At 44.7% G+C, this 16,714-nt stretch overlaps 2 protein-coding genes across 2 annotated transcripts; one reads left to right on the forward strand and one right to left on the reverse strand.

Moving 5' to 3' along the window:
* Positions 1-6,008: 6,008 nt before the first annotated feature.
* Positions 6,009-8,367, reverse strand: LOC145793614 (uncharacterized). Its single transcript, XM_082876476.1, has 3 exons — positions 8,313-8,367; positions 6,839-7,230; positions 6,009-6,747 (listed from the first exon to the last, which is right to left on the reverse strand). The coding sequence occupies exons 1-3, from the start codon at positions 8,365-8,367 to the stop codon at positions 6,118-6,120; spliced, it is 1,077 nt and encodes a 358-aa protein (XP_082732602.1). The 3' UTR covers positions 6,009-6,117.
* A 3,642-nt stretch (positions 8,368-12,009) lies between these two features.
* LOC145792131 (uncharacterized) lies at positions 12,010-15,820 on the forward strand. The gene is made up of 3 exons (XM_082872636.1): positions 12,010-12,339; positions 14,224-14,528; positions 15,146-15,820. Exons 1-3 carry the CDS (start codon positions 12,226-12,228, stop codon positions 15,672-15,674), a joined length of 948 nt encoding a protein of 315 aa, XP_082728762.1. The 5' UTR covers positions 12,010-12,225; the 3' UTR covers positions 15,675-15,820.
* The last annotated feature ends 894 nt before the right edge of the window (positions 15,821-16,714 follow it).

Below are 16,714 nucleotides of genomic sequence, written 5' to 3' on the forward strand. Positions count from 1 at the left end.
CCAACCGACTTCCATGGGCCAGCTCATGCAGCGCATCAACGAGCACATCCGAGTAGAGGATGATGCGTCGGCTTCCACCGTGAAGGCCACTCCGGTCGGAACAGACAAGAAGACAGCAGGCAAGGTGCACGCAGTTGGGCAAGAGTCCGGCCGCTCAAATGACCGGGCAGAGGAATCAGACCGAGGTTCAAATCGAAAAAACCGGGGTAGAGGACGTCGGAATGACCGGGATGACTACCCCCGTGATGACGTTGAGGACGCAAACAGGAGAATGAAGGCAAGGACTGGCATAACCACGGTCTTTAAGATTCCAATCTATCGCATACTTAGCGAAATCCGAGACGAGGAGTATGTCCGGTTTCCTGCTAAGTTGGGCGATGGACAAAAGGGGTACAACCCGCGGAATCGTTGTACGTTTCACCGGGAGAGGGGCCACCGGACTGAGGATTGTCTGCCTTTGCGACAACATTTGGAAGAATTGGTTGCGGCCGGGCATCTGGACCTTTACATTGATGGCGGAGTGAAACCAAATCAGGCTCCGGTTGATCCCAGGGGACAGGACGACCGAGATGCACCACCACAAGGAGTCATTAATGTCATCCACGGCATCGTGGAACCGGAGCGTGTCTGCGAACTCCGGGGCATGATCAAGAAGGCAGAGCACATGAGGGAAGTTTTGTCAGTACAGCCTGCCATCAAAAGGGGGAAGACAGAGGAGAAAGACGTGATCAGTTTCACCTCAAGGGATTTAGAGCGTATCCAGACGCCGCACAACGATGCTCTTGTCGTAACACTACGCGTCAAAGAATTTGATGTTAGACGGATCTTGATCGATCAGGGAAGCTCGGTCGAGATCATGTATTATGATGCGTTCAAACAGCTCAAACTTCGTGAGACAGACTTGGCACCGGCCACTTCGCCACTGGTTGGATTTAACTCGCAGCCGGAGTGGCCATTGGGAAAGGTTATCCTGCCGGTCAAAGCGGGATCCGTGGTCCAGCAAGTGGAGTTTTGGGTGCTACAAGTGCCTTCAACATACAACCTTATCCTTGGAAGAGGATGGCTTCACGCCATGCAAGCCGTAGCATCGACCTACCACCAGGTGATGAGATTCCCCTCGGCTATGGGGGCAATCGAGGAGATTTGGGGTGATCAGGTCATGTCCAAGCAGTGCTTCGTGGCGGTCAACGGGAGCCGGGCTGCCAAAGGATTCGTTCAAATGATCGAGGGACCGGAGGACCAGAGTGTCTTGGATGATGTTGGCACCAAAGTAGAAGACAAGGCAGTTGAAGAGTTAGTTGAGGTGCGGATTGATGCCGAGCAGCCGGACAGGTTCTTCTTGCTCGGTTCAAGTCTCTTGGCCATGGAGAGAACCGAGATGATCGAGTTTTTAATGGCGAACATCGAAGTCTTTGCATGGTCGCCCTATGACATGCCTGGTCTTGACCCAAGCTTTATCTGCCATCACCTCAATGTCTTCCCTGGAGCAAAGCCAGTCATCCAGCGAACAAGGCGATCGGCGCTGCATCACGCCGAGGTAGTAGCAGAGGAGGTAAAGAACTTGCTTGAGGCACAAGCAATACAGGAAGTGCACTACCCTCGGTGGATTTCCAACACGGTAGTGGTGCCCAAGAAAAATGGAAAGTGGCGAGTTTGTGTCGACTATAAGACAGTCAACCGAGCTTGTCCAAAAGACAGCTTCCCTTTGCCGCGCATTGACCAGCTAGTGGATTTGACGGCTGGACACAGTCGGCTCAGTTTCTTGGATGCATACCGCGGCTATCACCAGATTGCCATACATGGGCCTGACCAAGAAATCACCTCTTTTACGACTCCAAGGGGACTCTTCTGCTATCGAGTTATGCCCTTTGGTTTGAAAAACGCCGGGGCAACCTTTCAGAGGATGGTGACCAAAATGTTCGCTCCTTTGCTCGGCCAGACAATGGAGGCTTACATCGATGATATGGTGGTAAAGAGCCGACATGAGGCACACCATCTGTCCGACTTAGCCGAGATGTTCGCCATTCTTAAGAAGCACAAGTTGCGCTTGAACGCCTCGAAGTGTACCTTTGGCGTGGGATCCGGGAAATTTTTGGGATTCTTAGTCACGAACCGAGGCATCGAAGCAGACCCTACTCAGATCAAAGCCGTGCAAGAATTGAAACAACCTAGCTCGGCTAAGGACGTACAGCATCTGGCCGGTATGGCCGCCGCGCTTAATCGATTTATAAGCCGGTCATCAGATCGCTGCCGCCCTTTCTTTCAAGCATTGAAGTCAAAATTCTCATGGGATGACGAGTGTGACCGAGCTTTGGCTGAGCTCAAGGATTATTTGTCTTCCCCGCCGCTGTTGGTTACACCAGAGCCCGGTGAGGAACTCTACCTTTACCTTGCCGTCTCCCAGCACGCAGTAAGTGCGGTGTTAGTCCGGGCTGAAGGAATTAAGCACCTCCCAATTTTTTACGTAAGTAAGACCCTTCTGCCGGCTGAGACGCGGTACTTGCCGCTGGAAAAACTAGCGTTGGCACTGATGATGGCTTCGAGGAAATTGGCACATTATTTTCACGCCCATACCATCGTCGTACTGACCGAGTTCCCTCTCAAGGCCTTGTTTGAGCGCGCAGACTTTTTCAGCCGAATATTAAAATGGGCGGTCGAGTTGGGACAGTTTGATGTGAAGTTCCAGCCGCGCACCGCAATCAAAGCCCAAACCTTGGCCGATTTTGTTGCCGAGTTCTCACCTGGCACTCATCCGGTATGCCCGGTCGTCATTGCCGGGGCAGATGATGAGACGCCCATAATGCCAACCGAGGAACTACTATCTGCAGAAGGTCGCGCCGCGGAGTTAGCGCGCACCATCGAAATTCCCTCAGTTTGCACGGTAATACCTCCCGGTGTTGCGATGACGGAGTTGTGTATCACCAACCCATCCACTCTGTCCGGTACCGCATCACCAAGGGGGGAAGGAATGGTTCCACACAGCTCAGAACTTGATGATTCGCCTACGGACTTGGGCATTCTGAACCAACTTGCTGAGTCCGGTGCCGAATCCTCAAGGGGGGAAGGAATGGTTCCAGGCAGCTCAGAACCTGCGGCCGGCTTCACAAAGCAACCTGGTGTTTCGCCTACGGACTTGGGCATTACGGACCAACTTGCTGAGTCCGGTGTCGAATCACCAAGGGGCACTGACTTTGAACCGGTCAACACCAAACTTGACACCGCACAGCCGAGCAGTTGTGATCCCATTGCCCTTCGCAACTCTCAGGACCCATCTGACTGCTGGAAGCTTTTCGTGGGGGACATGTGGAAGCTTTTTGTTGATGGAGCGTCCAACCGCCATGGTGCCGGCCTAGGTATTGTTCTTATATCCCCGGACGGCCTAACCATAGAGCATTCTATCACACTCGGCTTCCCGGCATCTAACAACGAGGCTGAGTACGAGGCGCTTCTTGCTGGGCTTAAGAGCGCAATCCAAATGAAGGCTGCCGAGCTTCTGGTATATAGTGATTCCCAGCTTGTGGTTAATCAAGTTTCCGGGATTTATGAAGCGAAGGACGACAGGATGGCGAAGTACCAAGCTCTGGTCAGGGACCATATCAAGCAGTTTGAGGCAATCAGAGTCCAGCAAATTGGCCGGGCAGACAACAGCCGGGCTGATGAACTCGCCGGCCTCGCTTCCATGGTAGATAGCACATCTCCAAACCCCCTGTTGATTGACTTTCTTCCGCGGCCAAGCATTGAAAACGCCGGGCAGACGGATGTACTCTGCGCCGAGCTAGGTCCTTCATGGATGGACCCATTGATCTCGTTCCTCAGAGACCGGACTCTTCCAGCGGACAAGAAAGAAGCACACAAAATCCGGGTGAAGTCCGAGCGGTTTTGGCTCTCTCCATCAGGCGCGTTGTATAAGAAGTCCTTCACCGGTCCTTATCTCAAGTGCGTGCACCCGAACAGTGTGGAGGCCTTCTTGTTTGAAATTCATGAAGGCAGTTGTGGCAGCCACGTCGGGGGACGGTCCTTGGTTTACCGAGCTATTTCGCAGGGATACTGGTGGCCGTGCATGCAGGCCGACGCCCAAAAATATGTCCGCAAGTGCGAGAAATGCCAAAAATTCGCTCATCAGATCCACCAGCCTGCCAGGGAACTTCTTCCCCTCACCAGTCCTTGGCCTTTCGCCATGTGGGGGCTAGATATAGTGGGACCGTTGCCAACAGCACCGGGCAACCGGAAATTCTTCATCGCGGCCACAGATTACTTCACAAAGTGGGTTGAAGCTGAGCCCTTGGCAACCATCAAAGAAAAAGACGTGAAGCGATTTGTCTGGCAGAACATTGTCACGCGGTTTGGCGTCCCCAAGATTTTGATCTCTGACAACGGTACCCAGTTTGACGGTCGCCTATTCAGAGGATTCTGTGAAGATCTAAAGATAGAATTCTACAACTCCACCCCGGCCTACCCGCAGTCCAATGGTCAAGCCGAAGCATCAAACAAGACTATACTGGATGGGTTGAAGAAACGGTTGGAAAAGGCTAAGGGCAAGTGGGCTGAAGAATTACCGAGCGTCCTTTGGGCATATCGAACAACCCCGCGACGTTCGACCGGGGAAACTCCATTTGCTTTGGCTTATGGCATGGAGGCGGTCATACCCTTGGAAGTTGAAATGCCCACCCTCAGAACTGAGAGTTTTGAGCCCGAGCTAAATGCCGAGGCTATTGCCTTGGAGTTGGACTTAGCGGAAGAGCGCCGGGAGAAAGCCCTCATCCATGTTGCCGCTTACCAACAAGAGCTCTCCAAGAAGTATAACAAGACAGTGCACCCCAGACCGTTCAAAGTTGGGGATTGGGTTTTGAGGAAAATTATGGGCAACACCCTGGTGCCAGGAGAAGGCAAACTAGGGGCAAATTGGGAAGGACCTTACAAGATCACTGGTCTGGCGGGCAAGGGGGCTTACCACTTGGAGGATCTAGAGGGAAGAGCCATACCCCGGCCATGGAATGCGGCCAACTTGAAATTGTATTATTTTTAAGCTTTTTACTTTCCTCTTTTTTGTAAAGCAATTTTTTGGCTTGCAAAGCAGAATGTAATTCTTTTTGTCAAATTATAGAAGTCATTTTGCATTAGCACTCGGATTGTTCTTTTAATGTTTAAAACCGAGATGATTTGCTCCGGTTGGAAGAGTTGGTGTTTTGTCCAACTTAGGATCCCCAACCGAGATGATTTGCTCCGGTTGGAAGAGTTGGTGTTTTGTCCAACTTAGGATCCCCAACCGAGATGATTTGCTCCGGTTGGAAGAGTTGGTGTTTTGTCCAACTTAGGATTCCCAACCGAGATGATTTGCTCCGGTTGGAAGAGTTGGTGTTTTGTCCAACTTAGGATCCCCAACCGAGATGATTTGCTCCGGTTGGAAGAGTTGGTGTTTTGTCCAACTTAGGATCCCCATCCGAGATGATTTGCTCCGGTTGGAAGAGTTGGTGTTTTGTCCAACTTAGGATCCCCAACCGAGATGATTTGCTCCGGTTGGAAGAGTTGGTGTTTTGTCCAACTTAGGATCCCCAACCGAGATGATTTGCTCCGGTTGGAGGAGTTGGTGTTTTGTCCAACTTAGGATCCCCAACCGAGATGATTTGCTCCGGTTGGAAGAATTGGTGTTTTGTCCAACTTAGAATCCCAACTGAGATGATGTATTCCGGTTGGAAGAGTTAGTGTTTTATCCAACTTTGGATTCCCAACCGAGATGAAGTACTCCGGTTGGAAGAGTTGGTGTTCTGTCCAACTTGGGATTCCCAACCGTGATGAAGTACTCCGGTTGGAAGAGTTGGCGTCTTGTCCAACATGGTATCTTGTCCAAACTTAGCAACAACCGAGATGGATATTTCGGTGCGTGAATTTGTTTTGTTATGCTCAACTGCGTCGACCATGTTATGGACTCCGGTCGACCAAGTGTTCAAATGATAAGTCGTACCGAGATAGTTTGCTGAAGACGGAATTAATTACTACCGGGCAAACACTTGGCGAAAATTCAAAATTTTTCATTGATAAAGAAATTCATTACAAAAGGTGGGGACAAAGCCCGGTTACATCAAGTGTATTGAAAGCAAAAATACAAAGAAAAGAAACCTAAACTAAGGGGGAAAGATTGGCGAACTCATCCTCGGCAGCATCAGCATCAAGGTCAACAGCTTGGCTTGCTTCTTGAGCGCCGGGCTCATCGTTGCCGGGCTGTTCAGGCACCTCGGCCTCTTCTTCCTCAGAATCTGTGTCATCCTCTCCATCTTCAAGTCCTTCCTCGGCCTCCGCTTGAAGCGCAGTAAATACATCATTTGCATATGGCACGAGGTAGACCGGTAGTGAAGCTTTGGGAGGATTGGCAAAAACGTCGGTGTCAGAGCCCTGGCCGAGGTGTTCACAGGCAGACTTCCAACCGGCCTTGAAGTAGATGTCTTGTGTTGCAAACACCTGCTTCTTATAGCTCTCCTCGGCCTCGTTGAACCCGGCCTTGTTGGCAGCCCGGCAAGCCTTCTTCTTCGCCTTCTTCAAAGCGTCAACCTCGGCCTGAAGCTCACTTTGTTTTTTCTCGGCTGCGCCCAGCTGACCGAGCAGTCTATTATTGTCATGGTTGGCCATTTCGAGAGAAGCTTTAGCCCGGCCGAGCTCGGCTTGGAGGCTTTCAACATGGCTCGCAGTGTCGTTGGCTTTCTGCCTAAGCCGGTGGATGCGCTCTAGGACCAAATGTTGTTTTTGAATGGCCTGCAAAAAGAAGCAAAGTACATCAGAAAGGGGACCGAGCAAGAAGGACCGAGCAAACACCTGTGAAATGTTAAAAAGAACGCCGACTTACCCTGGCCATCGACTTCACAGAAGATTTTACCAGCCGGGTGTCAGGGACGTGGTCACTGCCTACCACGTCGCCCGGTAGGAGAAATGCTTTGGAGAGATCGAAGGCAAGCAAATGTTCTTTGTCTGCCTTGATCGATGCAGTCGCCGGGATGTCCTGTCCCCGGTGCTTCAGCTGAGGACGCCAAGCGGGCACGGGAGCAGGAGTTTCAGCAGGATGCTCGGTTGTCAGCTCGGTGACGAGCTCGGCGGAGGGATCTGCCCTTGGTCTTTTTCCAGCCCGGCGCGCTTCTCTGGCGGATTGCACGGCAGCTGGAGCCGGAGAAGCAAGGGCTACGACGGCTGCACTCGATTGACCGGCAGCCGGGGAACGGGTGGTGACGCTCGGTATCTCGGCTGAGGTCGCGGTTAGAAGGTTTTTGATCCGAGATCTTTTGGCCATTTCTTGCTCGTCAGTTAACCGGATTAATGGGACGTCTGGTAGTGTTGGATCGGGAGGTGGCGAAGGAGCTCTGAGGAAGTCAGTTACTCTACTCCGGCGCGGAGCAGAATATCTGTAAGTTGGTGTGTAGCCGAGCAATTCGTTGCAGTCTCGGTGACGGTACCTAAGCACGGCCCGAATTGCCTCGACGTTGGGGAATTGGTAGTTGGCTTGCAAGGCCTGGATAGCTGTAAAAGAAACAGGGAAACCGGTTAGTAAAACTAAAGAATAAAGTTAACCGAGCAAGTTTGAGTGGCTTACATGAAGAACCGAAGTCCTTGCTTATGAACCAGCCCGGCACCTCGGCTGTTTCGTAGTTGCCGGACACCCAGAAGAAATCATCATCGTGCATATCTTTGTCCGGGGTGCCGGTTACGATTTTTTCCTTGCCCGGTCTTATTTTCAAGTAGTAAGCCAGGCCGTCACCGGTGTGGCCCATAGTGTATTGCCTTAATATCTCGGCTAGGCCTAAGTTGGCGCCCAGCCGTTGGTTCAATTCGTGTACGCCGTTGATTATTCTGTATGTGTTGGTGGACACCTGTGTGGGTGCCAGCCCGGTTCGGCGGAGGAACTCGGTTATGAGAGGGTTGAGTGGGAAACGAAGTCCCCCTTCGACGATGGATAGCACGGTGAAGGGGCATTCCTCCCTACCCCAAGGCGTGGTCTCTTCTTCGGCCAGCTCGAGATGGACGTCGGCCGGGACGCCGTAGTCCTCTCTGAAAGCGGCTAGCGCGGCCGGAGTATCCACAAGGAAGCGGAACTTCCCCATTTGTGGCCGACTTACTATAGCCCGGTTGATGGGTTAGGCACGGTGATAAATTGCTGCAGCTCGGTCCTGAGAGGTTCAGGAATGACAGGGGTCCCCTTGGACTCTGCAGGAAAAGGATGGTAAGTGTAAGTGTGTGGTTTCGCTAAGAGAGCTAGACTTCAGCTCGGTCGGTAAGGGGGCCAAACTACCTCGGTTGTCTGATTAAGGAGCTCAGTCGCCCAAGCAGACCTGATGTTAGCCCGGTTAAGCGACCAAGCCCTTTGGTTATCTCGATTTTTGCCATGATTGGAACAAACACGTTGTTTGCCCGGTTTGGCTAACTTTTCGGATCAAAAGAAGGCCCAGAGCCCGGTTCACCCCAGTTCTTCGATGTTCTTCAGGAAGACGAAGAACACCAAGAACAGTGGGAGGTTTAGGACGTTTTCTATGGTCTAAGCCCTAAAAGCTATGTTTTCGGGTCCTAATGTGTGCAAAATAAGAGTAAATAGCAACATAAGAGAGATTGGACATCTTACCTGTGAAGGGCCGAAGGTGTTCTTCCCAAACACGAAGAATGGCAGGATGGCAGTCGAGCTTGGGTCTGAGAATCGACAGAGATGGATGCAGCAGTAGAGGAAAAATGGAACTGGGGGGGCAAGTTTGTATAGGCGTTAGAGACCGCCCAAATTCAAATTCTGGCAAAAACGGCGGGTTGGCTGCCCGATGACCAATGGCAGACCGCCACGTGTCACCATTTATGGCTTTGGCAGGACTGAAGCGACGGGTTGAAAAGACGAAGAGCCAACCGAGCTACTTTCAACGAGAAAAGGTCAGCCGAGGAATATAACCGGTCAAATCTGCGGACAATTGCGTCAACTAGCTCGGTCGAAGCTTGGCATCTTGACGACCGGATAAACGTTATCTCGGACGAGGTGAATAATCCCAGTCACGCTTCCGCGGACGGAATTAAGGGGCAATTGAGAGGGTGATTTATGCTCCGGCGTTGGGCCGAGGTATAAACCGAACAGGTTGGGGGCCCAGCAGAGCAGTGGGCCGAGATGATCGACTGTTCACCCGGAGATGGGCTACCAGAACTTGGGCCGGGCAGAGTTTGGACTATGTGCTGCCCCGAACCGTGCAGAAGGTGCTCGGCCAGGAAGTGACCGGTCAGACCAGGATGCTCGGTCTGAGGATTGTCGAGATCAGACAGACCGAGAGGCCGGCGCTCGGAAAGGCGCGGTCAGCCGAGGTAGTTGACTGACCGGCGAGAAGACCGACCAAAGGAGGATCCCGGGCTAAGCTTTGCCGAGATGCCGCCTAGCCCGGTCCTTCATTCGGTTATCCGGTCGGGCGCTTAAGGTATGAAGCATGGTATGACCGAGGTAGGGCAGCTCGGCTGCCGAGCTCCAGCTATGCTGGCAGGCAGTTGAGAGCAGGTGATGAACGGCATGGTTTAAGCTGACAGATGGGATAGCAGAGCCACGTGTCAGGAGATGACAGGGAGTGGATATGGGGCACAGAAGGTATATAAGCCTGTCTGCGCCCCCCATACGTGGGGACGAACACTCTGTAAGAAAATCCTTACACTCAAACACTCTCTCCCTTCTCTCTATTCCCTCTAAGGTGTGTGCTAACTTGACCGTCGGAGGGTTTTTCCGGCCACACACCGCCGGGTAGCTCATCCTTATTGACTCGCAGGTGATCGGACATCGACGGAGCTCGGAGGAAAGGAATACGGGCACGCCGGAATATCTGCTCCCCGTACAACATCATATTGCAATAACAAAACAATCTAATTTGAACAACACCTACATATAATCATACACATAAAGAGAAATTATACAGACATACATACAAGTATGAACCAAGTGAAGAGCCTCACCATAAATTGATCAAGGTCCTTATCATCCAGAGGCTGATTACCATTTTCAAGAATTGAATACTTGGCCACCACATGCTACGATTGCGCGAGTCGCGCATCGATCCTCGGCAACCAATCCACCAGCGTAGCGATTTGAAGGCACTGAACATGCGCCAATAACAACTGCTCATACAGAGGATAAGACAACACATCCGATTTAGACTTGGCGCTGTGCCAATTACTCTCTTGCTCCTTCGACTCGCCTTCTCTTGATTCATTGTCGTCGCAATCTCCAGCACGTCGTCGGTCTTGCTGTTGATGAATAGACAAATATACGAACATAGAGAGATTTTAGAGAGAGAAAATAAGGCAAATCTAGGTGAATCGGTGCTCCAGTTGCCCGCGACCGTGAGGAGGAGCGGTTGATGCACGGTTGGTGGAGCTGCGGTGAGAGAGGAAAGGGAGAGGAGCAGTGGAGAGAGAGAGGCAAAGGGAGGGAGAGGAGCAGTGGAGAGAGAGAGACAAAAGCGCTGGCTTGTGGTTTGGAAACCAAAAATATAAATAGATATATATATATATATTACACCATCAGCGACTAAATGGTTTTAGTAGCCAAAACTAACTATACGGCAACTAAAATAATTTTGTTGTCACCAATTTTGGTATTTTTAGAGACTAAATTTTTTTTTAGTTGCCAATAATCAATATACCCTGACTAAAAAAGATTAGTAACTAAATATTGTACTTTTGTCAACTAAAAAAAATTTAGTCGCCAATTCCATAACTTTTAGTGACTAAATTTTTGTAGTGGCCAATTTTAATTGCCAAAAGTGCATTTTGTGGCCGTGCATGTTAGAGGTGCATTATTGAGATTTATGATCCATGTGAGCACGTGGGGAAGTTGATTGAAAAGTTAGCATGTCTAATGGAAATGTCCCAAATTTATGTTACTCTTAGTGAGAAAATTGAAAGTATAAATTGTGAAGAAGATGTATTAAAATGAAACTAAAATTGGGGGATAGTACCCTGGAAATAATTAAGTGTTCAAAATCATTTCTTAACATTGTGATTTGGAAATAAAAGAAACGAACCATCTTTATAAAATAAAAAAAAATAATACAACAAATAACTTTTGTTTAAAAATCTTTTCGTAACGTTTGGTAGAGTTTTAGAATTATAATTTAATAATAAAGTTATATTTTGAGTTTGCGAATTTTGAAATTATGATTTGAGTGTGAAAAATTTGTTTGGTTATGAGTTTTGAATTGAATTTGAAATAAATGATGTGACATATGATATATAATTCAAAAACTTACAACTCATAACCAAACACAATTCAAAATTCTATTTAGTGCTCATAAATTTTTTTTAAAAATTTCAAAAATATTTTTTATTTAAAATATAAAAATAACAGGTAAAAAAAAAAAAAAACCGAACACTATTCCGATCAACTGACCGAACGTCCGGGAAAACATCCGGAAAGATGACCGTATAAACAGATTTTCAAAAGTGGTATGGACTCAATTTTTAAAATTCTAACCAAAAAAACGTACTCAAACTAAAGTGTGACAATAAGTACTAAAACTCCACTAAACACAACATTTTAGCTTCCTTTCAAGAAATTCTTCAAAATTATCACTATTATATGATTATCGTAGGGCAATGATCCGGTGATGGGACAAGTATTATAGTAGTCAAAATGAAATATTGACAAATACTATTTTATGACAAAATCCACATGCCATTTTTATTTCCAACTAGGCATTTGTATAATTTTTTTATTCTTTAGTGGTCTAAGTATATTATTTCAAAATAACAAATAAAGTAAATTTTTTTAGGGGTATCTTTTTGCGGTCCATAACATTTATACACTGAAAAAATTAAGATTTATTATTGAAATTTACTTTTTTGGTGTATTTTTGACTTTTTATAGAAAAACATACCCAAAAATAAACAAAAATAAAGAGAGTAGTTGATTTTTTTTTAGTGATTTTTTTGACTTTTTTTTAACTAAAATTGAAAGTTTCTAAATAAATAAATAAAAAAAATATAAGACAAAACAGTAAGCGGGTCGGGTTAACCCATGACAACTAGGACCCCAACCACACAATGGGGGTGATTTGGGGGAATATGATTTTGAGGCCCAAATTTAATTGATTTAAATCCTTGAAAAAGAACCACAATAAATATCCGTTAGATATTTGTAATGGATAATGATGATTCATCAGCTTCCACTTGTTTGTTTTTTGCATTCTCCAGTTGAATTTTGCAACCATTTTTAGAGTAAAAGAGTAGAGGGATATGGGGTTGGCATCATCACCCTTGTTTTCAGCTCCAATCTTACTTAGAAGGCAGCTCAATCATCACCACCCTCACTTGTTTTCAACTTTTGCTTCTCCTCAGCTTCCCTTCTCCGTAAGTTTGTTTCCATTGCTTCCTTTTTATTATTATTATTAAAATGGTTTTAATTTGTAATTTTTGGGTCCTTTTTTTTATTGATTGTTCAGATTTTTTAAGAAATATTAATGGGTTGTTGAGATTCATGCTTATTATAGAACTGATCTGGTTCTTATAGTTTTGGGTTGATTCAGTTGTGAATCATGAATTAATTAAACGATATTACACCACCTTCTTTTTTTCTTTTCTTTTCTCTTTTTTTCTTTTTTTTTTTTTTGGTTTTAAAGAATCACTCTGTAATCAGCAAAAAAATAAAAATAAAAATAAAAATAAAAATAAATTGAGTAGAAGTTTGAGTAAAAGGCTTCGTTTGATATGAAACACTCCAATTGATAAAATCAAATTTTAGTAAAATTACCTAGTGTTAAGTTTTGAGTGGATGCCAGGAGTCAGAGTAAAGGAGAATTTGGAAAATTTGGGTAAATGCACCTACGTGTCAAGTTTTGATTGGATAGAAATTTGAGTAATGGTAATGAGTCTCCCTTGATTTGAGTCAAAATTTGAGTAAAACTCAAGTTGGTATAGGTTTGAGTAAAGGAGTGGAGGGGGTTTTAGTGGCTGCTTACTCAAATTTATGTTTGAGTCAAGATTTGGGCAAGAGTTGGGGATGGGAAGTGGTTGTGGTCTGAGGAATGAACCAGATTAGAATCATTAGTAAGCAAGGTAGATGTATCTGGTATTGTTGTCATGTTTATTGATCCTTCTGCCATAGAACCTCCCCCCTCCCGCTCCACCTAATTTGTTCATGGTTGGTGTGTGTGAAATGTAGCTTTTGTATGTGAATAAAGTTTTAAGTGGTAATTTTGATAATTGAAGCACGTTCGTGTACGAGGAAAATAGAATGACATTTTGGGTGTTCTAAAAGATCCATAGAAGTTTCAATGTCAACACATTTGGAGATTTGAAGCTTACGTTACATCTGGCACCATTATTAGCGTCATTTGCAAAATGGACATCAAGGATTCCAAGCAAAAGGATTTGTGGGGAACAAATTCTCTCTTTAGACCACTATCTTAATAGTAAGAGCTCCCATATTTGAGTTTTTGGTTGGATGGATGCTTTATGTTGTTGATCTTTAGAAATGTAAAATGGTCTACTCTTGATTTTGAAACTTACAAAAATTATGATTTGGTACCTTAACCTTCACTTAAGTAGGTAAAAATAGGCAACCATGGTTTATATTCAGTTAACCATTGAAATCCTTTGCCATGTCTTATTCATCATACTCATATATGGGGTGAATGGCCTCATACACTTTCTGGTACACGACCTTTGATGGTTTTAATTTGGGTATATTTTGCTTGGCATGATATGGTGAGAAAAAGTGATGTATAAAGAGAGAGTTCCATGACCAAGGTTGACCCAAAAATGCATTTCTTAAATGGTAACTGCAACACATCCCATCCCAGTAACACGTTGCTTGCAAAATAAATGATGGTTCAACATGTAAATTGTGTGTTGTGATAATTTGGTATATTTATCAATTTAACTTGTTATCATTCGAACCCAAGTGAACTTTTTCTTCTTATAGCCATACCTACCTAGATCACTTGTAAACAAGTAGAGGAAACTAGTTCTACAATTTACAGAAGAAAATGATGGGAGTGCCAATCATATGTTGTTTACTTGTCATTGTCTTTTTTTGGCTGTAAAATGGAATATTTATATATTAATATAATTGGTCTGGTCAAATATGTATATTTTGAAATTTGCATTTTATGCTTGAAGTAGAGCACATAAGAGGATTTCACTTAAAACAAACATGTCTTCTCTGCCTTTTATATGTTAAAGTGCTAAAAAGTTGTTATTCATAATTGGAAATTTTGACTATAAAGGCTTCAGTTATTGTCCAGAGAATCTGCAATTTCAAATCCTCACCTGCCCTCATTATGTTTTATAAAATCTACGGCGTGTAAAGTATCTCGCAACCCAGTGGAAGTTGAAGAAGGTATAAATGATGAGGCTTGTGAGCTAGTCAGTGGAGTTGAGATTTCGATAGGGGAGGGAGATGACAATATCCTTGCTTATCTTTTCACGGCAGTGAAGAACAACAACGGAACCGGCATCTTGCTCTTGTCTGATATCTTTGGATTTGAGGATTCATCCACTAGAGATTTCGCATATCGTGTTGCCTGCAATGGTTACAAGTATGTTTCCTGATTTTTAGACATCATGTGTGAAAATACATTTGTACTACACAACAACTACCAAAGACACTTGTATTAGATGATGTTTGATACATTGGGAATAGGGCATAGTCAGAAGTGGCCTCAGTGCTAGGCAAACAAGATTTTCCATTTGTGATCACACTAACAATTAAAAAAGTAGGGAGAGCTATCTTAATCTCGAATTTTTTTTTAAATATTATACTGCTGGTTTCAATTTGTTTTGGGAATTGAAAGTTTTATACTTGAATGTAATTAGTAAATTTGCCCTTCAACATAAAAGAAAAATATATTTCAAATAAAATTTTAAAAATGCTTAGTTTAAGTTTTTTATGCCTTCGGCACCTGAACAAACTTGTTTTGCATTTCAACATAAAAGAAAAATATATTTCAAATAAATTTTTAAAAAGGCTTCATTTAAGGTTTTATGCCTTTGGCACCTGAACAAACTTGAGCATTCTGTATCTAATGCTGCTGGTCTATGCATTGATATCCATGTTGTCTTGTCTTTCCATATCTTTGTCATCGTTGTTAACGATTGTTAAAATGATCCTTTATATAATATTTACCGGTGTTTTTCTTGAAATAAATATTGTTAGTGTACTAGTACCGGACTTGTTTCGCGGGGATCCATGGGCAAAGGACAGACCAAAGGCTTTATTTGAAGAATGGCTTGCACAACAAACCCCGGAAAGGATTGCAAAAGACATTACAACCTCTAAAAAATGGATGATGGATGAGTTTGTAGCTGCAGGAATCTCAAAGAAGCTTGGTATCATCGGATTCTGCTTTGGAGGTGGCCGAGTAATAGATGCGCTCGCCCAGGACGGGGGTGCCTGTTTTGGCATTGGGATTTCATTCTATGGCACAAGAATTGACCCATCTGTCGTTGCTAATATAAAGGTGCCTGTATTGTTCATTGTAGGTGACAATGATCCGAGTTGTCCGGTCAGTGCCTTGGAAGATATTGAGAAAAGAATTGGTACAAAAGGATCTAGGGTTTTGAGTTTTAAGGGAAGAGGTCATGGGTTTGCCCACCGGCCTCAATCTCCTGAAGAAGATGGTGATGCGGAACAGGCTTTTACGGTGATGAGAAATTGGCTGTATGATGGCTTGGTTGTAATATAGGCAGAGAACTGACTTGTTTGGTTGTTTGTTTGTTTGTTTGTTTGAATACAGTAATAATAAATTCTCTCTCCCATGCATGTACTTAGTAGATTAGTCTGCCATTTCTATTGCAATGCACCTAGAAACTGAAGTTCAATGAGTTGTAATTTGTTGGCACAAAGTAGATTAGTGCATGTATATGTATGTACAACAATGCCTGGAGACCCACATTTTACAGCCACAAATATATTCATAATGATGTGGCAAAGGTGGTGGATTTCATATAATTGAATATATAATCAATCAAAAACTAACACTTATCGAATCACATAATTGTGAGTTACATTGTAAGAAATTTTTGAGAATCTCAAACATTTTCCATACCAAAAATACCCAATGCTCCAATATAGTCTCCAGTAGTTTTGGATAAAATATGTGGCTATTGAATTGGATTCTCCACAACAAAAAAGCAAATTGAGTTTGATGAGAGGTCATCAGCAACCTAAAATCAGTCGCACGATCTGACTGCCATCATGCTTAGGCTGTAGCATATTGTTTTTTTTTTTTTTTTTTTTAGGACTCTTCATACTTATTCGCATAAAAATAAAAAAAATATCCCAACAAACTTTCAAATTTTCTGGAAGTTTTTTTCAGGAGGTGAAAGAGCTGGTTGTTGGTTTGAAGTACAAGTTTTTTTGGGGGTCTTGTACAGCTTGGTCTCCGGTAGTGTGTTCGGATGAATTTTCCACACAGAGATAACTGAGTTTCAAGTAAATAGAAGACTTCTCTCGATTGACACCGAAGTCCACATACTAGCTAGGAGCAGAGTTAAAAACAGGAAGAAAAACAAAGAAAGTGATCCCCACGTTAATAAAGGCGACAAAATTCAAAATCTGCTCATCAAACTTTAGTTCCCTGCTTGATTAAGCCTTCTTTAGATGACAAATTTATTAATCAAATGTTATAATAAAAAGCCATTACTGTGCTTCTTCTTCTTCCCTTTTTTTTTTTTTTTTTTAAATTTTTTTTAAACCCAAGCCTCAATTAGTATTAGAGTTACA

Source organism: Camellia sinensis, chromosome 6 (genome assembly GCF_055761805.1).
Source record: "Camellia sinensis isolate YWXY chromosome 6, ASM5576180v1, whole genome shotgun sequence".
NCBI lineage: Eukaryota > Viridiplantae > Streptophyta > Magnoliopsida > Ericales > Theaceae > Camellia > Camellia sinensis.

Coding starts and splice junctions, on each gene's coding strand:
- LOC145793614 (XM_082876476.1), bottom strand. CDS start 8,367: ATGGCAAAAATCGAGATAACCAAAGGGCTTGGTCGCTTAACCGGGCTA. Junction 7,231..8,312: donor CTTAACCGGGCTAACATCAG/GTCTGCTTGGGC, acceptor CCGCGACCTCAG/CCGAGATACCGAGCGTCACC. Junction 6,748..6,838: donor CTGTGAAGTCGATGGCCAGG/GTAAGTCGGCGT, acceptor TTCTTTTTGCAG/GCCATTCAAAAACAACATTT.
- LOC145792131 (XM_082872636.1), top strand. CDS start 12,226: ATGGGGTTGGCATCATCACCCTTGTTTTCAGCTCCAATCTTACTTAGA. Junction 12,340..14,223: donor CTCCTCAGCTTCCCTTCTCC/GTAAGTTTGTTT, acceptor TAAAGGCTTCAG/TTATTGTCCAGAGAATCTGC. Junction 14,529..15,145: donor GTTGCCTGCAATGGTTACAA/GTATGTTTCCTG, acceptor AAATATTGTTAG/TGTACTAGTACCGGACTTGT.